The sequence below is a fragment of the Argopecten irradians genome, chromosome 12 (genome assembly GCF_041381155.1).
Source record: "Argopecten irradians isolate NY chromosome 12, Ai_NY, whole genome shotgun sequence".
NCBI lineage: Eukaryota > Metazoa > Mollusca > Bivalvia > Pectinida > Pectinidae > Argopecten > Argopecten irradians.
In genome coordinates this window covers 10,157,584-10,180,364 of record NC_091145.1, presented here as the reverse complement: position 1 = coordinate 10,180,364, position 22,781 = coordinate 10,157,584, and the positions used below count along the sequence as shown (strand labels likewise).

Genomic DNA, 22,781 nt, shown 5'->3' with positions numbered 1-22,781 from the left:
TAGAAACATATATGAATATATGTTTCTGATAGAACATTGTTTTTCAAAAATATTGCCATTTGAAGATTTGTGCTAGCATTGAGAAAAAAAAAAAACAATTATTTCTCTATTCAACATTTTATTATTTGAAATTGAGGTCAACTTCTTTGAGCGCAATGATTGCTGTATTCTGCATATCACTGAACTAGATCTAGATATGATAAGTAAATACAACTATAACTGTAGTCATACCGGTGTATGATGATCTATATACAGAGGTGTCCGATAAGGCAGCTTTTACTGTATATTGTTATGAATTATAATGGTTTAGAATTGATGATACGCACACATTTATCAAATTATACTTTAACTTAAGAAACACAAAATCAAGTTCTAAATGAGTGTCTTTTGATGGGTCAAGAAGTAGTACCACCAGCCGTACGTTGAACGCCAGCGGAAAAAGATTTGCAATACATGAATGAAGTTGTACAGAAGATCGTGATGACTTTTAAACATTTGTTTAAAAAGTTTTGTTCTGACCGTTTACCTAAACCACGAGGTGTGATAATATCATGCTCTTAAATTAAAAGATTCAATGTACATACCAATTTCAGAATAACGTCTGAATGCATAATGATATATGTAAGATATGTAATTTTGATATTTGGACCCGGCGTCAGAGACTGGCAATTGAAGTCCTGTCCATTCAACATGTGAATTTATGTAACTACCTGGATTTTGGTACTTGCCCTGTGGGACTGATGGAGGTACAGAACACCTGTGGAGCGACCACCCTCGGGCATAGGTCATACAGGTGTGAAATGGCTAGTTAGCAGGTTATGCTGTATCAGAGATTTAGATATAATACTATTTTAATCTCTGGCTGTATACAGGTGAGCTATTTGTTGGTCAAATGAAGTTACAGACAGACCACAACTTCTCCGAGAATACTATTTCAATCTCTGGGTCAGGTACGTACATTCGTTCTATTAGAAACAAGAATTGTATGCTTTAGGTTTATTTGAGACAGAAACAACATTTAGGTTTATTTTTCTGATGTGATGCTGGAATTTAAGGAAATCCTGTTTGGTCTGTAATTCCATATTCGCTGTTCAAGTTTAAAACGGTTTTTTTGTCCGCAGTCTTCTATTGATTTGATGTGTAGTACCCGGTAACTTTTGTTATGTTATCTACCAAAATTTGGAAATTATAATTAGCGTTAAAAACTTCACATTTTCTACCACTTAAATTTAGTGTCTGATGTAATGACATGTTTGGTCTTTGTTTGTTTTTTTTTTTACTACAAACATCAGTTCTATTTTCCCGATTACGTACATGTACATCATCAGAATTTTTTGGTCATCATAATCTCTGATATGTCATGTAGTCAATTTAATCTTTTATTTTTTGTTGTATTATTATAATATCTATATATCGACCATTTTCTTTATTACTTGTGCCTTGATTTTCAAATGATGCATGTGACATGAAATAGTTTTAGTTGGCTTCTTATTTGTGCATCAACCCAAGGACGTAGATATAAATCCTTGATCAACCTAATCTAAATTTTGATTAGTGAAGGATAGTGTGCACTATCTCCTTTGAAACATAAAGAATTTACCTGACGAAGAGTGTATAATTTTTCTTGTGAAATTGCAAAATTAACTGCACTATAAGAATATTTGATCAGAGCTAATGCTACCCATGGTATGTTTTCATAAACATACTGCATAACAGTATTATCTCGTCAGGACCGCCGAGATCTGAGAATAAGTTACAGTTTGTATATATTTTGACTCAACCATGAGAAGTTTTAATGGTCTAGATAAAAAGTACCGCTATACTGAATAATTAACTTCAGCAAATATTTTATGACGTATGCACATTTTGTGTTGTTTCTATTGCTCTTCCATCCTCGATACTCCAGGGGTTCCGATCACTTACGATCTCTACACCCTGAACTATCTCATAGTAAAACTGGAGGCAACATAATAGAACAGGTAACTTAGTCATTTGATGTACATCAAAAGAGCCGTATAACGGTACACTGTGGTTGACTGTGTGGCTTTGATGTTAGGCGTCGCTCTCTCTGTAGTCTTCAAAGGAAATCCTTGCTAGCCTGTGATTGGTCAAATGTTTTCCGCTGAGCTGCCTTCATTTCACTATGAGATACTACAGGGGTGTAGAGATCGAAAGTGATCGGAACCCCTGGAGTATCAAGGATGTTGCTGGAGATAAAGAAACATTGTAGGATGAAAGGTCTCCCAATTAACGTTTCTTTAATTCACATAATATTTCCGTATCCGTAGAAACTTATACACATAATATCTAATATATAATACTTTTTTTGTCGAATGGAGGCATTGGGAGTTATGCCAGGTTAAATTTAGATTAAAAAATATGGTTCGCGCTTTAATGAAATGTCTCTAGTGCTTTTGTTCATATGACACTGAATGGGATTGGCTTCGGAAATTCGTGGCATTAAAAATGTCAAATCTCAGGTTCAAATTATAACTAAGGCAAAAAAATATGTCTGTTTAGCCGACCGACCCTAATGTTTAGCCGACCGACCCTAATTTTTTACCCTCGACCCTAATTTTTTTCCGCTTTTCTACGAAAAAAAAATCGGGATTTCGATCTCAGACTCCGGTTCCGGTCATCATTTTTAGAGTGAAAGACACACACACAAAAAAATCCTCCCGACCCGACCGACCAACCCTATTTTTTTCCCATTGTAACCCTATAAACAAACAAGCTCTGCTCCAAGTCAGTTTGATTAGAAAGTAATTTTGGATTCTACCAGATACTTTTTTGAAGTATATATAACGTTTCTTTTTTTTCAGAAAAATATGTGTTGAAAAATATGAAAGGTAGTCATATAAAAATATTACATGTTTCTTGTGAAATGTGAGAAAAAGTGAAATGCGCAGCTTAAACGATTCAAGGGACGTAACTCGAATAGTCTTATCATAAATTCAGCTCGACACGAAAATCGATCCGACTGACTTCTTGCACATTATCTACTTCTGTTTGATAATTTTCAATTTTGATAATTCTTTTATTAAAAAAAGTTAATATGAACATATCTTTGATTTAATTCCATTTGTGTCACCATCTAATCGTTATAGACTCGCTGATTTGTACAAGTGAATATGATTATAAAACGTCGGATAATGCAAAAATTAAGTAATAACAATCAACTCGGAAACATATGAAAACAAGTATACTTAGACAATCTATATCAGTCTTCAAAGTCAAATTGTTAATACTTATGTGTTTCTAAAATTATAGAAACTCTATTTTCTGATATCAATAATTACCGTGAATAAACTGTCTTCGGCAAAAAAGTGTTGTTTTCTTGATATTAATTAATATACAGATGTTTTAGTTTTCAATGTTTTAAATAAACGGGTAAATAAATATCTGTATTTAAAACATATCACTTTTATGGTTAACTTTTAAAATTATATTTTGAGAAAAAGTTGAAGTCGATGATATAAAATAACTTTTTACTCAGTCTTTTTTTCTTTTGGAATAAAAAAAAGAGAGAAAAAAAAAATCAAATAGTATTCAAAAATATTCCAAGACATATCTCAATATGTTATCATAAAGAAAAGTACAAACTATTTTTGACTTGGGTGAGAAAAAAAGGTAATCTAAAAATGATCGATATTCGATCTTTGATAGTGTAATATCCGTATAGCGTATATAGGTATAATTCGATCAATACACATAATACCTGGCCGTATTTCTTATCACCTTCATAGAGCATATACCTAATACTTCCACAACGGGAGTAAACAAACAATTGTCCCCGATCGCTTTTTCTGAAAGGGAGAAACCCGCCATGTTGTTTACTGTCACCAAGGTGCCTCATTTGCATATCAATAGTACCCGTGTGGAGTGGAGTTTCTTCCAAAGCAATATGTAGTGTGCCGTAGGACGGCGAAAGTAGTGAAAGTTTAGCGACTTGTCAAAGTTCTTTATCCAATGCTGGCTTTTAAAATTGATGTGCGGATTTGTGATATTCAACTAATGGATTTATTATAAAGTTGGACAGCGAGAACGCTGAAAATGCCTCTGAAACAGGTAAGTTTTGGAGAACTTGTTGATGTGTTGGGTCAGTTCACGCACGGGTGATTTTGACAGGTCCCTCTGTTACGTGTTTATACATTGGTGAGATTTATAAAGTTTGATGGACATTATGGCAGTATTAAAGAAACTTTAAATGTCTAGCTTTGTGTAAGATTAAGTTTATGTATAAGATCGCCGACTTCGTTCCGATAGTTTGTAGACCTTTCCACGTGTTCCCCGCTGAAACATTTAGGGATGCTGGAGGCATGGTTACAGGGTATTTTTCCCGCTTCTTGTCGCCCACGATAAGTTGCTGTAAACACTATATTACTGAAAAATCACATTGTTATAAAAATACTATGAATTGAAAAATCAAATATACTTTTATTATTTAAAAAAAAATCTAGTGTCCAATTCACAGCATGCTTCTTCAGATACTGACAATTTTTCAAATATATATTTGCTACATACTAGTAGCTCTTAGTTTCACTTTGCTAATGAATTGCATGTTATGATGCAATATATTGTCAGTTTCTATAATTCAGACAGAATTCCCTGAAAAAATTGCTTTCAGTTAAAAGTCCTTGTGAGAAAGATAAACATTTTGTATAATTGTTTTTCTCTGTCACCTTATTAGTAAAGGGATTGGACTGGCTGCAGGCCCAGATATGTATAACAAATGATACACTTAAGATTTTTCCTCGCCTTGGGAAGGAAAGGAATTGATTAGTATTTGCTCGAAATTAGATGTTCTTTGAAAAAGTGGGGCTAATTTTGTGTAAACAAATATTGTGTTGCCTCTCCCTTGCACACAGCGACCACACTTAGAGGAGTTGCATGAAATGGGAAATATCAGAATCTATATGGAAATTCATAGAAAAAACAAAACTAAAACAAATCTGCAATCTCTAACGTTTTCCCAGCTACCGCTGTTTTTCAGGAGATGTTTAATGATTTCATATATAGAAATTCATATATATATGTATATATAAAATTCATATATTGTTAAAAGTCTTCTTGAATTGAACTAAAATACTCTTGGATGAAAGGGAGCACATACATTTTATATAAGTTGTCAAGTTAGAGTAATCGGCTTAGTTCATAATTCACAAAAAAGATATTTCAAAAGTAATTCCAGGTGAACAATGCAGGTCCTGTGGGCCCCTTGTCTTATTTACTTTTGTATCAGGATATTATGGATTACCCTATACTAGTCAACAAATAACTGTGTTCAATACACCTTTTAACACACTAACTGCTCGAGTTATATCATTGAAAGACGCTTTTGACATTTTGTTCTGAATCAATATACAAGCAGCAATCACATCATTATATTACGTTTCTTTGTTCAGGAAACAGGGCAGGGCCTTACATTGAAAAATGGCAAATCATCGTAAAAGCAAGGCATTTCATTAAACTTCTCAGAGCAGTGCAATACAAGATTGAAGGCTTATTCAATTTCCTGTTGAGGAATTTTAAAAAGGTGCTAGTCAGCTATAGGGAAATGTTAAAGGATAGTTTCTGGTTCATTGAAATATAACACACGTTCAATAATACCCAGGGGTTGGATTTTAAATGCTCACTGTTCATGTATGCTTACACAATATAGTATTGCTCTAGATCAAAACCTTTTAGCATCAAAGTGGCTGTCAAGACATGTTCAATTTTAACTGTTATGAATGAGGGATAATTCATTTCTTTTGCTCAAATACACAACTAGTATTTAGGGATGAACTTACGATTACTATACTTGCTGTAATAAGCATGCTTGCATTGAGACATTTATTGAGGTGTGATTTCGATCTTGATTAATTTACAGTTCTTGAACAGCGTTCGAAATTAACACCTGTCCGTCTGCCCGTGTCCGGCAATTTTATAGTCGGGCAGACAAGTTTTACAGTGTAGCTGGTCCTTTGACTGACAACCTTTGGTCCACATAGAAGATATACAAAACAAAAATGCAGTAGAATTGTAGAAAGGTCGAAGATCAAACTGTACAAAACAAATTTTCTTAATATTCTGGCTTTCAGTCAATTTTGTTGAGAACCTACGATATTAATCTGGATATGCAGATATATTTTGTTATTAAAACTGTTATTTTGCTAGTAATTATATAAACTACCAGGATGAATAGAATGAATAGTAACGTCGTAAGGAACAGTAATTTTCAGTCAGGACCAGTAACTTTCAGGGTCAGCCGGTCCTTAGGACCAGCAGGAAAAAATACTTAAGGGAGAACACTGTTCCTGAATTTCAAATTCAAAAAAATAAAGACAACCAAGGGTAAAATTAATTTGTGTTAAATAGAAACAACTGTCTTTTAATTCACAATCTCATGAATGTATGGAATTTAATTTTCTGAAAAAACCCTACAAACTTCTGGGACCTTAATTTTTGATAAGAGGAGACCATATAGATTTGACATTATACATCCATGCCCTAAAATAAGCCCCGTCCCCTTTCCCTTTTCTATTGTTGAAGTTCATTAATGTCTTTTAACATGCATTTTTTATAAAAACATACCAAATTATGTTATTATTGAATTGATTCAACTGTTCCATTTAATTGACTTGTAATTTATTTATGGCTATCAAGGCAAAACTACTAAGTTATTTTTGCTTTAAAAGTTTTGCTGCTTTCTCAACATTAGAGGTCTAAGCTGAGTATGAGTTAACTCGACTCCCATAATGAACCCTTCTTGTCTTTGTATAAGAAGAGTATAAATGTGTCTTCAGGGGACAATGAGTTCATGTTGAATTGAAAATAATGTTACTTCTGATGATACATGTACTGACATTTTGATTGTTTTTATTCCACAGATGCATCAGAATGGGGTAACAATAGCAAAGCAGAATGATTTTGAAAATCAATTCCGGCCCCCTATTATATCCCATCTGCCCCCTCTTAGTGCAAGGGAGGTAAGTACAAGGAATCAATGGAATATAAGTTTTACAGAAACCGTGATTTATATTTTTTTGTGCCACTGACTTGTTAAATTTTGGTTCTTGAGACAATGATATAGTATGACCATATCTGCAAGGACTTTTTATATACAGAAATCTATTGTTTATAATATTGATAATTTGATAAGCTCCTTCAACACATAAACATCTATATATGGATCATCTTTCCAGTTTGCAATCTGAGCATGGCAATGTTTGTCTGGTGCCCTTTTTTGCGAGGCCTGAATTTTTACCATGAGCTATCCATTAGTTTAAATCAATTTTATTGTAACAAAAGACAAATGGATTGGACAAAAGTTATTACAATTTACTGACATCCTTTCCATTCATAATACAAGGGCATGTGGTATCCATCTACCCTGACCATGGTATGGCAGTTTGTCAGGTACAGAATGTAGGATGATGCTTTTTCTCAGAGAACTCCTTTTCCTTCACCTCGATTACCTTGCGCATGTCCTAAAGTGACTGTTTATGATTTTAAACAAAACAGAAAGTTCTAAAAAAGCAGACCAACAATAAGGTGTTTTAAAACTGCAAAAACTAGGGCCGTTTTCGATTATACGGATTGACTGGTTGGTCCTAATTATTCGTTTAAGAATTAATAAACAGCCAAACTTGTTGTTCCGAAAAAACGAAAACATCTTAGGAAGTTTACAATTACTTGTGTTAAGGCGCTGTTATGATTTAAGTGCATACATGGAGTGACAGGTTAGATATAATAGTCAATCGATCTCAATACAACTGTCCACCAATAATCTTATATCAAAACCAAGAAGTCAGGAGATGTTTGATAGTTTTCTTTTGTAATTGGAACAGGTTGGCTATCAAAGTCAGAACAATATTCCGATACGGTCAGGATACAGAAGTTGTTCTAGCTTTGAAACGTCCAATACACGACTACTACTGGTCTCAAATTAGCTTTTATTGCCTTTGTTATATGCCAGGTGACATTCCAAATTCCCGGTAATAAAAACGAGAAAAATACATAAATGAAGGATAATTACGCTATTGAGGACTGCGAAGCATGGACTTTAATAAGCATGTAGTTCCTTGTGTACTTTTGTCATGGCCACAACAGGAAACCCAGTCAAGATCGATTGTAAAGATTTTGGCCACAATGACAGACAATTCCGTGACAAAAATGTAAATGATTATATCAACGGTACAAGGTTTCGATTTTGCGATGAAAATGACGGTAGGGTTGATATTACAATGACATAATGTTTTTAAGTCTTCATGAACAGCTTTAAACTACTTCTTTCAAAGGATATGTTTGCTTGTGTTTCCATGTGATCAAATAATTATTTTCTTTCGTTTTTTTTTATTGCTAGCAACAGAACAATTGTTATGAGAATTATTTGTAGTTATGAAGCTAGATGTGGGGATTATGCTGAGTTTTATGTTATGTCAGAAAGACTGATGCTTTAGATACGATACACCGTCCAATGGGCGATTGATTTCCCTATGACAATATATAGTTTGTGTTTGATGGGGCTGGAAAAAGCTTGATCGAGGGATTGATTTCAGAACAATAGATACAATTACCTGTATTCATTACAAGGATATTGTTCTGTGTGAGAATTGATGAGGCTGGCAGTTTGTCGGGGTCTCCTGACGGAGAATTGAGATTCTGTCGGGTGATAACACAGTTTTCGGGATGGCAGGCTTAGTTCATGTTGAATACATATGCAATGAGTACAGTCAGACCTGTCTATAGAGACCACCCACGCAACAGATGTGGGCTGTGGTTGCCGAGAGGTTAAGGTGTCCTTCTCACAAGTCACCACTCTCTGGGTTGCATGTTATGATTTCATGTGGGGCAGTTGCCAGCCAGGTTCTGACAACAGGTTCACAACCGTTAGTGGTTTTTCTCCAGGTTCTCCAGCATTTACCAAACTCCTAAACTTGGCAAACTGTCCTGAAATGACCCTGGCTGTTAATAATGGGACGTTAAACCAACATTACACCAAAGATCTAAAAAGAAAAATGGTCTAAATGCTTCAGTCAAATTTGTTGAAATTGACTATTTCAGACTTTTGAGAAAGTGGGCTATTAAGAGGATGGTTGTTTTGAAGAGGTGTTCACAATGGCAGGTTTTACTGTATGAGGCTATCTTAATTTCAGAAGTGAAATATTCTTAGAAACAAAGTGAAGAAACATTTCCTGAAAGTTGAAAATTAATCTTGAGAAGTCAAAATCATATTGTAGTCAAATTAGGATCTAATTGATGCCTAATGCATATTTATATTCAGTGAGACCTGCCATAAAGACCACCTCTGTATAAAGACCACCTCTGTATAAAAACCACATGTTTATTAAGACCACTTTCTATAGCTGAGAGTCCAAAGTGGTCATAACACAATTTGACCTGTGTATAAAACCACTTGGCTATAGGAACCACTTTTTCCATGTCCCTTGGGTGGTCTTTATTGACAGGTTTGACTGTGTCATGTAAATACAGTCAAACCTGCAATAGCGGACACCTCTATATAGCGGACACCTGTCCATAACGGATAGTGCTAGGAATACCCAACAAAAATCACTATATAAATATAATGTATATAGCGGACACCTTCTCAATGCGGACAGCGGACACTAAATTTAGTCCATAAGTCGATAAAATTTCCATATAACGGACACTGCTGAGTTGAATAATATGATCAAGAAAACCGTACATTCCATCCACAAACATATACATGTATAAATAATTGATAAATATTCCAATAATTGTTGCCCAAAATTTCATTAATTCAAAACTTTTATTGGAAAGCAACAACAAAAATAATATCTAGGTGTTGACAAACACAGATCATTGATCACAGTGATATAACACATTAATATTTGAATATTTCACATTTATCTTCTTCATAACACCTTAGTCAAAGATGGCAGGGCTTCATGCTAGCATGCGAACATCTCTTTGATGTCTTAGTAATTCAAATATCTCTGCCGTTTGATGCCACTATCTAAAATATATTGAAGCTTTGATATTTTCTCCTTTCTATATTTGTTTTGGCCATTGATGTTGAATTATTGTTCAGGTTCATATTTAAGAACTTTATTAAAGCATTGTTTACGATAGAAAGTATATCTAGTTGGAAAATATTGACATAGGAGGGAGATTATTGAGAAATTCAGCTGTAGGGATCAGCTCAAGGCTTTTGGTAGTAGGTCAAAGGTCAAAGGCCAGACATGAATATTCCTATTACAGGAGTATGTGTATGTATATGTATACATGAAGAGGTCAAGGACAAGGCTGTTTATAAATAAGAGAAATAGATACATTAATTGGCCAAGAGGAACTAGTGTAGGAAGTTTTAAGGATAGGTCAAGGACTGGACATATATTGGCAAAAGGGAGTTTAGTACAGTCATGAAGGTAGACATCAAATGGTCTGAAGGGGAGGAAGCTTAAGGATGGACTAGAAGGGCAAGGTCAAGGGCATGGGTATATATTGGTGGTGAGGAGTTTTTGAAAGCAATGGTCAGGAAGGTGGAGACAAATTGATCAAGAGGACTAGAAGGAAAAGAACAAGGACAGAAATAGGATGGTCAAAGGTCAAGGTCAGATGGATATATACAAATGTATTAGTCAAGGGGAGTGAGAAGGGAGAGGTCAAGGACATGCTTCTTAGTAAAGGGTCGGGTATTAGGATGGAAAGGTCAAGGTTACTGATAAATATGATAGATGTTGGTCAAAGGGTAATATTTCAGGAAGTATCTATTGTAGAAAACATCTTCTTGACTGTGACTTTGAACAAGTCTAGATCTGATATACCGGTATGTTGAATAATTGATAACTGTCTTTACCAACTAAAGTAGAATGTCAAAGTTACTCTTTTAAAATCAAATATGTTGATGCTGCTTTAGGACCAATTTCAGACTGTTTGGACTATACATTTGACATTAATTTTGTTCAGTATTAAACTTTAACATTTGTCTACAGTAGAACTGTGTTGAGTTAAGTCTGATGTCTATCTGTATTTATTGTTCAACATTGGTCAATTTACTGCTAGTTTCCAAAGAAAGTCTGGTATTTTGATATCTACAGACGGTAATACCATAATCCCCTTATATTGATTCTATAGTTGTTCTCACACATTGTATATAGGTTAAGTCATTATTGTTCCTCTAAGAAAGTTAATAACATGCTTTATATATACTTGGAAGTCGGTCACTCAAAGTTTGTATATATATGATGGTAATGACAAATGTAGATTTCATGGTCAGTACATTATTGTGATAGACAGGTATGTATATATCTAATGTACATATAATGTGTTAATGGAGTTTTAAAGGCAATACCTACACAGTGCCTCGAGATATATATTATTCTGGCACATTGACCATATTGATAGCTATCAGTGACCCATGCTTGATAACATACACCCATATATCTTCATTGCCGTTCAGTAGAAATACTTCAGTTCATGGAGAGCATTTATAGTTTTATATCGATGCATCTACAACTGAAGTGAAGAAAATTTAGGAGATTTAGGAGACTGGCATTTAGACCTTGGAAACAATATAAGTCAAATGTTCTAGCTACTAACTTAGAGCTAATTTAGATCTTCACCTTTAGGTTGTAGTCAAAAGGTGCTACAATTAGCCCTCTCTCTATATTGAGGTGTATAACCTAGTGGGTACATTGTCTGACATTCTACAACTAGTCCTCATAGTTATGTGTCTAAAATGTCTGACATTCTACGACTAGCCCTCATAGACATGTGTCTAAAATGTCTGACATTCTACGACTAGCCCTCATAGACATGTGTCTAAAATGTCTGACATTCTACAACTAGCCCTCATAGACATGTGTCTAAAATGTCTGACATTCTACAACTAGCCCTCATAGACATGTGTCTAAAATGTCTGACATTCTACAACTAGCCCTCATAGACATGTGTCTAAAATGTCTGACATTCTACAACTAGTCCTCATAGATCTAGACATGGGTCTAAAATGTCTGACATTCTACAACTAGTCCTCATAGACATGTGTCTAAAATGTCTGACATTCTACAACTAGCCCTCATAGACATGTGTCTAAAATGTCTGACATTCTACAACTAGTCCTTATAGACATGTGTCTAAAATGTCTACATTCTGACATTCTACAACTAGCCCTCATAGACATGTGTCTAAAATGTCTGACATTCTACAACTAGCCCTCATAGACATGTGTCTAAAATGTCTGACATTCTACAACTAGCCCTCATAGACATGTGTCTAAAATGTCTGACATTCTACAACTAGTCCTCATAGACATGTGTCTAAAATGTCTGACATTCTACAACTAGCCCTCATAGACATGTGTCTAAAATGTCTGACATTCTACAACTAGCCCTCATAGACATGTGTCTAAAATGTCTGACATTCTACAACTAGCCCTCATAGACATGTGTCTAAAATGTCTGACATTCTACAACTAGCCCTCGTTACCAACAGTCTTAAATTTCCAAATAATAATATTCAACCCCTCAGAGTTCGGATGAGTTCAAGGTCAAATGGATGGCAGGTTTCGACACTTTACGTTTAGCAATAAAACCTATCCAAATATCTTTGAAAGACATACTGTAAAAGGCTTATAAGACACGAACAATTCATTAAAATCGTTAATTACATTCATTCCTTTAAACAGTTGGTAAAACTTCTCATAGATCAGATGTTGTTGGGCATCACTATTTGTTGGATTTATCCAACACGGAACTAGATACCGTTCTGAATTTTATATACATTTTTAAATCCCATCCTTGAGAATATGGACCGAAGTTTAATACTGATTTACATTCACTAAATTCTAATTTAAATTCCTAGACATGTTTTTCATAAGGTGCAAAAGTATTCAATTTCAATGTTTGTGTACTGATTTGAATTGGGACCGTCTTAAGTTTTATGTTAATTTGTCGATACGATACTATATATATATGACTTTGGTTTGATCCTGTATAAGCAAATCAAAATTACATCCCGTAACCCTATATATAGGTCTCGCTTAAGTTTCATTAAATGTGTTTTGACAGCAGTTAATTTTGATGTATTAACTGTGAAGCATGGATGCTAAGGGTAAAATTTTGTATTTTGTTATTAAAACAAAATTCATGAAAGAGTTTGTGTATTTCTTTTAACATTATTTAGGATTAATATGGTTGTCAATTAGAGAAAATGATTTTTTCCAAAGACTTCTCTTGGATGCTCTACACATTTTATGCTATTTTAAAGAAATAAGGAACATTAGATTCATCTAAAGCAAGAATATGGCATAGCGTATTCGACCCAATAAGCGCCCATATCCCTATAAGGGCTCCTCCACTAAAAATAAGGCTTCAATTTAAATGCAGACTAAAAATATGAAAACTGTGGGGTTTTTTTTCTTTTTTTAAATTGATTTATGGCTTACTTTGATTTTTGTGGAATTATTTTATGAAAGGCTAGTCCAAATTTGTTTCTTTAAAGCGTCCCCTTATTTGCTTCAATTTTTCATGCGCCTTGGGCGCTTATTGAGTCAAATTTGGTATATTAAAGTAGGCTGGTATTTTTGAATATTGGAAGTGATCACGAAGCTAATAGATCCATAAAATAATAAGATTTAGTTAAACAAGTTCTCCTCTTATTGATACATTTCAAAATAAAGCTTTGTGAAAATTCAATTCTATCGCTTGAATCTTGGTCTATCTTTAAATTCTACAATAACTTGTTGTTTTCTTGATATATTAATTATCAGATTATTTGGTTTTGTTTATGTTTTATGTCCTATTAACAATTGTATTCATAAATGATGTTCAACATTTTATTGGCAGGGAACCGGAGCACACAGAGAAAATCTCTGACCTATAGACAATTCATAGTCCTATGTGTGTCGGCCCTAAAAACTCTACTTCTACTCAGCCATTATGGCTGCTCAGTGCATAGTCAAATCGCTTTCCTTTTACAAGAGATTTCGCTTGGAAACATAAAAATCAAAAGTTTTAGCGTGAATCATTGAAAGACAAAATGATTGCCTACTAAAACCCCTGATAAAATTCAATAGCTTGCATAAATGATCATTAAGCCTGACCACAAATCATTGTTTGATAAAATCTTCGATAGAATTATTCTCTTGAGATTTATTTGCCCACTTTCAATGTAAGTAACTTATATTGTATAGATTTGCATTGCGTATCCATGATTTTTAATGAAACAAAACTACAGTCACATATATCTTCTGAAAAGTCATCATATCATGAACAGACACTTGTGACTTTAAAGCCGCTTAAAGTTTATTGTATCTGAAACAATAAATTAGACATTTCTTCTCTCATGTCGCACACGCTTTGTACCACATTCATACCAGAAAAGGCTCGTATCCTAGCAAACCATGATTGTTAATGTCGCGAGGGACAATAAAGTATACATGTTGCGAATCAACGTCTTAAATTTTGAATAGGAAAATCGCTGAGGTGACTTTTACATATATGATGACAGAACTGCACTTGATGTATAAATATCAGATATTTGTAAAAGGTAAACTTTCCGCCTAATCCTTGTGTCTCTCCGATGATGTATTTGTCTATGTCGTAATACCTGGCCGACAGGTGCATCATATACTTGTTATGTAAGTATTATAGCAATAAGTACTGATTACATCACAAATGGCCATCTATACAAACACCAAGCAAATACATGGATTACTATAAGCTGTTTGTACGTTTTATCATCAAATATTTCCATTATGATTCCAGACTAAAATGTCTCGACTTTCCCCACGGATTATTGTAAACGTTTTGAACTTATTATCACCGAATATCTCCATTACATTTCTGATATGTCGACTCTTAGAGAAGACCCACAGATTACTGTAAATCATTTGTACAATATTATCACTGAACTTTTGTGTTACGACTCCAGACTTAAATTTGTCGACTCTCCTGCAGAGTAGTGGAATAGCTTGTCCTTCTTACTTAGGCTTGTAATGGCATAGTGGTAAAGGTGTCTAGAGCTTTATCATTTACCCCCAAAGTCGATCTGGTGTACTATTTTGTCCTTCTTAAGGGTTTGAAGTGACTAAGTGGTTAAGGTGTCTATAATTTACCATCTTCCCCCTTATATTAGTTATCATGATTTCCCTTTCTTTCACTTCATCAATAACACCCGTTACTATTTTGCAAAATAGTTTTATTTATGCACAAATATTACGCGGGGAGCGAGATGGTTATGTCAATCTTTTGTGTTAAGCTTAATTTCTTGGTACTTTAAATTCCCCACTTGTGGAAATTTCGACGTTTAGTCATTTGCACCAAGGGCATATATACAATAGTTTTGAAGTGGGCAACAGTTAGAATAACAAAAAAGAATAATGACATTTGTATTTTCACTTCCTAGTCGCACCCAATTCATTACCCCATAATTCAAAACAAATTTCGCCGCTGGTGATTGTAAATATTGAATGATTTAGTTGTAGTACTGTGTGGATAGACACAGATTACGATGTAAAATCTGGATATCTCTATCTGAAAGGGCACTAATTATAAATAATATGTTTTATGTAAATTGAAGTTTTTTTAACAAGATGATATATACAGGTGTAATTTGATAATTTACAACATACAGGAAGTTTTGTACGAATTTAATGCTTCATTGATTGTTTAAATCACCAGCTTATACCGGTATATTATTTGTCAATTTAGACGTAACAGTTTGAAATGAATGCAAACATTTTTTTTTGTTATTGAGCATATTTGTGGTGGTAAATTTTAGGCTATATATGAACTGAGCAGCCCAACTTTTATTGACTTACAGTTATTTTTATTTCTAATTTATTTCATTATTGGTTTTTTATTAGCTCACCTGGCCCGAAGGGCCGATGAGCTTATGTCATGGCGCGGCGTCCGTCGTCCGTCCATCCGTCCGTCGTCCGTCCGTCAACATTTCCTTTAAATCGCTACTAGTCATAGAGTTCTGGATGGATTGTAACCAAATTTGGCCAGAAATATCCTTGGGGGAAGGGGAACAGAACTTGTATAAATTTTGGCTCTGACCCCTAGGGGGCAGGAGGGGCGGGGCCCAATAGGGGTAATAGAGGTAAATCCTATAAATCGCTACTTGTCCTAGAGTTCTGCATGGATTGTAACCAAATTTGGCCAGAAACATCCTTGGGGGAAGGGGAACAGAACTTGTATAAATTTTGGCTCTGACCCCCTGGGGGCAGGAAGGGCGGGGCCCAATAGGGGAAATAGAGGTAAATCCTAAAAAATTCTACTTGTCTTAGAGTTCTGCATGGATTGTAACCAAATTTGGCCAGAAACATCCTTGGGGTTAACAGAATTCGTATAAATTTTGGCTTTGACCCCCCTGGAGGAGAAAGAGTGGGGCCCAATAGGGGAATAAGAGGTAAATATCCAAATTTCTTCAGAAAAGAAACAATGAACTTATATTCAGAACATTACTTGGCATTACAAACCAGGTGAGCGATACAGGCCCTCTGGGCCTTTTTGTTTTTTTATTTGGAAATTTACCCAGGTATATTAGACACTTGAAACTATTATATAACAGAGTACATGCTTTATATAAAGTTAATCTCTGCCTCCACCAGGGATTGAACCTGGGATCTCTGTATTACTTCTATCTCTAGCCTAGAGGTATATTGTGGATAGTATTGACCAGGGTTACATAAAGTTGAAAAAAATTATAGTGCTATCTCACTGAAACATACTACCAAAGATATCAATTAAATTCAAGTAAATAAGCTTAGTGTTTAATTAAGACAGCTAATGTTTTGTGTATCCGACTGTGACCCAATGAGTGTAAGAGTATGTGTATTTCTAGAAATGTTTGATACTAACTTGTTCACGTTGCCGTATATCATTGTAAAGGTATGTAAAGGTATGTAAATGATCAACAGGCACAGGAATACATGTCTATTATACATGGATGTGATTGGAATTTAATGACATCAAATCACAGTTACAGTGTTGTTAGGTTTGATCTACACATGCATGTTAGTATAAATCAAGGTAAAATCGTATTGTCAATCCGTTTATTTACCTGGGCGTTGTTTACTTGTGTCTCATTAGTGTACAGGTAAACACCTGGTACATTAAAGTCTTAACAGTTCTGATAATAACAAATATTGTAATTTAAGTGCTGCTTAACGAATTGGTTTCTTTATTCCACAATGTTGATTTGCTCTGCTTATATATATATATATCAAGGTAACATAACAATATACAAAAGAAGCTGTAGATAGGGTCTTTAAAGCTCTGATGTAATACATTGTAAGATATGATAGTTTCCTTTCAATTTGTTTGAAGTATGTAGATGTTGATAATCTAAGATCTTGTTTACATTATTATTGGGGAAAAAATAAAAATGTGATCAATATCTCTACTTTATAAGGCTAGATTAGAACTTATTACAGCCCAAAAGTCGATAGAAATAGTCGAATGATACTGATCTTAAATAGGTTATCTAGATGAAGTTGACTATATATCAGATGCAGAGGTACACCATATGAAACTTTCAGAGTCAGTTAGAGAGGTGTAAAGTTTAGGAGACAGAGAAGCCAGAATTTCCGGAGAAAAACCATCAACCATCAGTCAGTAACTGGTAACTGCCCCATATGGAATTCAGACTCGAAATCATTGTCTTTCAGTCTAACTACATGAGGCCTACATGTGAAAGTTAAGCTAGCTACTGGCTATAGGTAACTGATTTTTCTCCGGGAACTCTGGCTTTCTGCAAAAACCTGAAATAGGATGCTTAACAGGCCAAATCATATAATCAGCAAATGGTTACTGTAAATGTAAATTTGTTTGCTTTTTGAAGAAGGCCTTGGGTTCTGTCCCCTCGATAAGACACACCATAGTCTATAAAAGTGGAAGTTTCTGCTCCTGGGTACTGAACATTAAGGAAGTGGGACGACTAGTTTGCACATTGTCAGAATAATGTGACAGGTTTGCTTGATGCCTTCAGCGTGGTATGCTTCAGGGAGATAGCAACACAAATATACCACAGTCTCCCAATACATGAACACACTTCACGCACGTAACACATCGCATACAGATGAGGTTGTCCTTAAATAACCCTGGTAATATAGGAGGTAATCAACCAACCAACGAACACATGTTCGTGGTGCCGTAATTTTCGGATTGGGCATCGAATAATACTATTACACTCGCATGTCAAGATTAGGTTAGATTTGCTACAAGCCAAATAAGTGAAAAAACCTTTCCATGCTGGAGTAATTTTACTTATACAGTAGATGGTCATAGCTAGAAAGAGTAAAATATATTGTTCTCATTGTACTTGTTAAACTGATCTTGTCAAACCGACCGCAATTATGACAAAATATTCTTGATCAACCTTGTCTGTGGGTGAAACATTACTAACATGAAGCTAATACATTTGGAAAATTTGCCTATAGTAACTTTCGTAACTCCTGAGGAATAGTGGATTTCTGCGCATCTGAATCTTAGGACACAGGTGTTCTTACTGTAACGACTTATGATATCAGATGACCATCTGCCTAAGGGTTTTATTCATTGTTTCCATGTGAACTTGTGATGCTGTAGTCGCTGCACCGATTCTAAATGTGTGACCATTGTATGCGGAATTAATACCAATACATTCCTAGAATCATGTCTAAATTTAATGATATATCAGACTTCGAGTTTAAGTTTTGACAACTTTTTCACTAATGATAAGGGTTCGAGGCAGATGGATGAGATTCTAATCTATGTTTCACAAATATTTTACAACAAACTTGGTTTGGGACTCATATTGATTTGCCTGTGGTGACAAGTTTATTCGTGATACCCTGTCGAAAGGGGTCAGTCTTAGATGCTTAAGAGTAAGTGAAGCACATTCAGTAGATTAGAGTCAAGTCACTGACACACTAAGTCTGAATTAGGGATTCAAATCTAACTTTCACTGTAATTCACACTAGTAGCAAAAAATCCAAAGAAGCAAATAGTTCAGGCAGTTCTAACATGAGGTCTGTAGGTATTGTATTCACCACTTGTTTCAAAACTCTAAAGGTTACGGGATATTAGTAATCAATCTTGCTAAGTTTAACTCCAGTTAAATAGCATGAAAACGTGGAAGCTCTGATGCGCTGGGGATGTGAAAATGTTCTTTTCTAAACAGCAGAAACGGATCCCCGCTCCAAATGCAACTACACCGAAGCAATGTCAAACTACATGAGTGAGCACAAGGTCTGACACTATACCTGTCAACATCAAGAACCTCAGGTAGATGTTGAAACCTGTGTATAAGTCTGTCTGGTTTGCTAGGCGCAATTGTGCTGTCCACAAAACTATTCACAACGAGTCGAGCTACAAATCACCTGGTGGGGGGGACTGGCAGGGTGAGGGTTGGCCTGGGGAAGTCGTTGGAACCTTGATCTGTAACCCGAGACACATCGAATCAGCTATAGGTTTAGTCGGACCAGGTGGCTTCGATAAGACTAAATTGTTTGTAGCCGCACATAAAGTTAACACGTCTAAAAAGTGGCATGATATGTTGGGCTTTTGAAACGCCCCCTTCTGATTTATACGAACAACGTTAGCTGTATCAGTTCTTGAATGCAATGGAAATGTTACTGTAAGCAAAATTTTCTTGACGATCCCACCATGTTCCGAAAACACTCTGTCCCTGAAAGTAACCACCATTGCCTAAGCTACCCGATTGTGGCAGTTAAACTTAAAATAAAAGTTTATGGTATCGACATAAAAAGCTAACCAGTCTGTTGAATGGTTTGGCCTAGGAGCTACACAATGCAAGCCTATATTTCGTTGGGACATTTGGACCAGTCAGGAAAAGAATATAGATTATTCATAAGAAGTTAATTTTATTTTCTACAGTCCATTGATTTAGTTACCGTGACCTTTTGTGTACTGGTGTCATTTCAGGTGCTTTAATAGGAAGTGATATGACTCAAAGTAGATCCTACATAGTTACAGAAACTCTGACCGTATTCTGAGTACACCTTTATTAAAAGGAAAATTTTCAACAATTGATTTCATCTTTTTTTTTATGAGTCTTGATTTATTAGACCATCTTTTTTTTAATTTTTTTTCTAAATATATTATTAAGAATTTTCTTTATTCTAAATCAATAAAATGCTTTAGTTTTGATTGTGTAATGCATGTAGTAGAGTGTCTGTATTTTGATTTGTATAGTTTCTGCTGTGCATGACCATTCATTCACTGATTTGTTACCAGTTTTATAGTGATACGAGGGATTTCTCTGTTGCCCCTATAAGATTGAGTGTACTGGATTATCTATTGAACTGGAAAAATGCATAAACAACACCTGTTGTCAGTCACTAATAATTTTACTGCTATAAGACATAGAAGTCAACTAATGAACCAGAGGTAAAGGGCTTGTGGTAATATGTCAGGACATCTTAACCACTCAGCCACCATGACCCAGAGGTGAAGGGCTTGTGGTTATATGTCGGGACATCTTAACCACTCAGCCACCATGAACCAGAGGTGGAGGGCTTGTGGTTATATTGTCAGGACATCTTAACCACTTGGTCACCATGACCCAGAGGTGGAGGGCTTGTGGTAATATGTCAGGACTTCTTAACCAATCAGCCACCATGAACCAGAGGTGGAGGGCTTGTGGTAATATTGTCAGGACATCTTAACCACTTGGCAACCATTACCCAGAGGTGGAGGGCTTGTGGTAATATGTCAAGACATCTTAACCACTCAGACACCATGACCCAGAGGTGAAGGGCTTGTGGAAATATTGTAAGGGCATCTTAACCACTCAGCCACCATGACCCAGAGGTGAAGGGCTTGTGAAAAATATGTCAGGACATCTTAACCACTCAGCCACCATGACCCAGAGGTGGAGGGCTTGTGGTTATATGTCGGGACATCTTAACCACTCAGCCACCATGAACCAGAGGTGGAGGGCTTGTGGTTATATGTCAGGACATCTTAACCACTCAGCCACCATGAACCAGAGGTGGAGGGCTTGTGGTTATATGTCGGGACATCTTAACCAATCAGCCACCATGAACCAGAGGTGGAGGGCTTGTGGTAATATTGTCAGGACATCTTAACCACTTGGTCACCATGACCCAGAGGTGGAGGGCTTGTGGTAATATGTCAGGACTTCTTAACCACTCAGACACCATGACCCAGAGGTGGAGGGCTTGTGGTAATATTGTCAGGACATCTTAACCACTTGGCAACCATTACCCAGAGGTGGAGGGCTTGTGGTAATATGTCAGGACATCTTAACCACTCAGCCACCATGACCCAGAGGTGGATGGCTTGTGGTTTTATGTCAGGACATCTTAACCACTCGGCCACTGCGACCTCATAAATATGGTAACTGTAATGTAGAATTGTCATGATTATATGCATTGTATTATGAAATTATACGGAGAGTATAATTAACCATATGCAAAAACCTAAATTGGGTCTTCAACTTTAATATCGAGATCTATTCACTTCCAAGCTGTTGCCTATAAATTTTAAGAAAAGACCTGGTTGTTACGCCCCGTACGTTTTTTAATTTGCTTGCTCCTCTGAGCATATCAATTCCATTGTGTGGGTCCCACTTAGAGATAATTATAGTAACAGTTCACAAAAAACATGTCAACGGTACAGACTTGTGCGAACTATTTCACTTGGGGGTGTATGTATACGTGAATGAAATTGAATTGCCTTTTGTTAAGCATTCAATTCCAACTTCTCAAACTGTCATTTGAGATTTAAACGAAGGTGTTCAGTGACGTTTGGGGCTTTAAGTAACAATATACGTTGAAATTGAAAAAAAATTAACTGGTATTTATAGATTTATGCTTGTCATGTGTAATTTTGTAACCTTGAGGTCTGGAAACATAGATATAGTGTATAAGTTACTGACTCAAACATACCAAAGGAAATTTGAAACTGAATCTTATTCTTATTTTTGTCTTTGAGGTTTTTAGGTAAAAATTTTACTGACAGATTAAAACTACTGGCAGAATAAAAGTGCATAGTCATTTCATATTTGATTCTTTTTGGCATTACAAGTTGTGACAATTTTGATAGGAATTATTCTTTATGCTTCTTTTTGAAAGATTTTGTAAATTATACCATATTGATTTCCAGCACACCCGGCAGTGCAATCAGTAGAGCACAAACTGGTATGTGTTCAGATGTCATCTGGGTTTGAACCCCGGTCTGGCTGCGCATTTCCCCAAACCTACTGCATTTGGTGTCTGTGGTCAAAATTTGTTTCAAGACTTTGGGAGAACAGGGATACCTAAACTGGGATTATGTGTTTGAGTCTTCGAGGTTAAAATTAAGAAAGGGAGAAAGCTATGTAGGTAGTGGCAATGGTTTTGGATCGGGCCCGTATCCTTCAGCCATGTTGATTCCGGATAGCTTGATATTTGTAGAGCATCTGGCTATTGTTTGAAGGTACCAGGTTCAAGCTGCAGTCTGACCATGCATATATTTGTCCATACTTTCTAACTACCTAAGCTTTGATATAGTTCAGAATTACTTGTTTTGAAGACTTCGACATTGTTTACATGTTTCATATCAAAATTTACTTTGAATAAATTGTGTTTATATACAATGTTATCTACTGAAGTGCCCCCTGGTGAATCACGAAGTGATCATTACCGGAATCTTGACTTTGTCCTTTTAAATACCATTGAACTGAAAGACCGAATCGTCAATAATAACAAATTGTTCAGAGATGTTTACATATATTCTATATAAAAGTTGAAATTAAAGTCATTTAAGTTATAACAGATGCCCTCTTTCAGTAATAGCTCT

General features: G+C 35.5%; 1 protein-coding gene across 7 annotated transcripts in view; it reads left to right on the top strand.

The window, feature by feature from the left end:
• Window positions 1-3,752: 3,752 nt before the first annotated feature.
• The window catches only part of LOC138335940 (dynein axonemal heavy chain 3-like), a 120,058-nt gene continuing 101,029 nt past the window's right edge, over window positions 3,753-22,781 (top strand). For 4 of the 7 annotated variants that reach the window (XM_069285145.1, XM_069285143.1, XM_069285142.1 and 1 more), the window contains exons 1-2: window positions 3,753-4,068; window positions 6,873-6,971. In XM_069285145.1, coding sequence (XP_069141246.1) covers window positions 4,054-4,068; window positions 6,873-6,971 — 114 coding nt within the window. In that variant the 5' untranslated portion in view covers window positions 3,753-4,053. The remainder of the gene's footprint in view (window positions 4,069-6,872; window positions 6,972-22,781) is intronic. The other 3 variants (XM_069285147.1, XM_069285146.1, XM_069285144.1) reach the window with 1 other exon arrangement.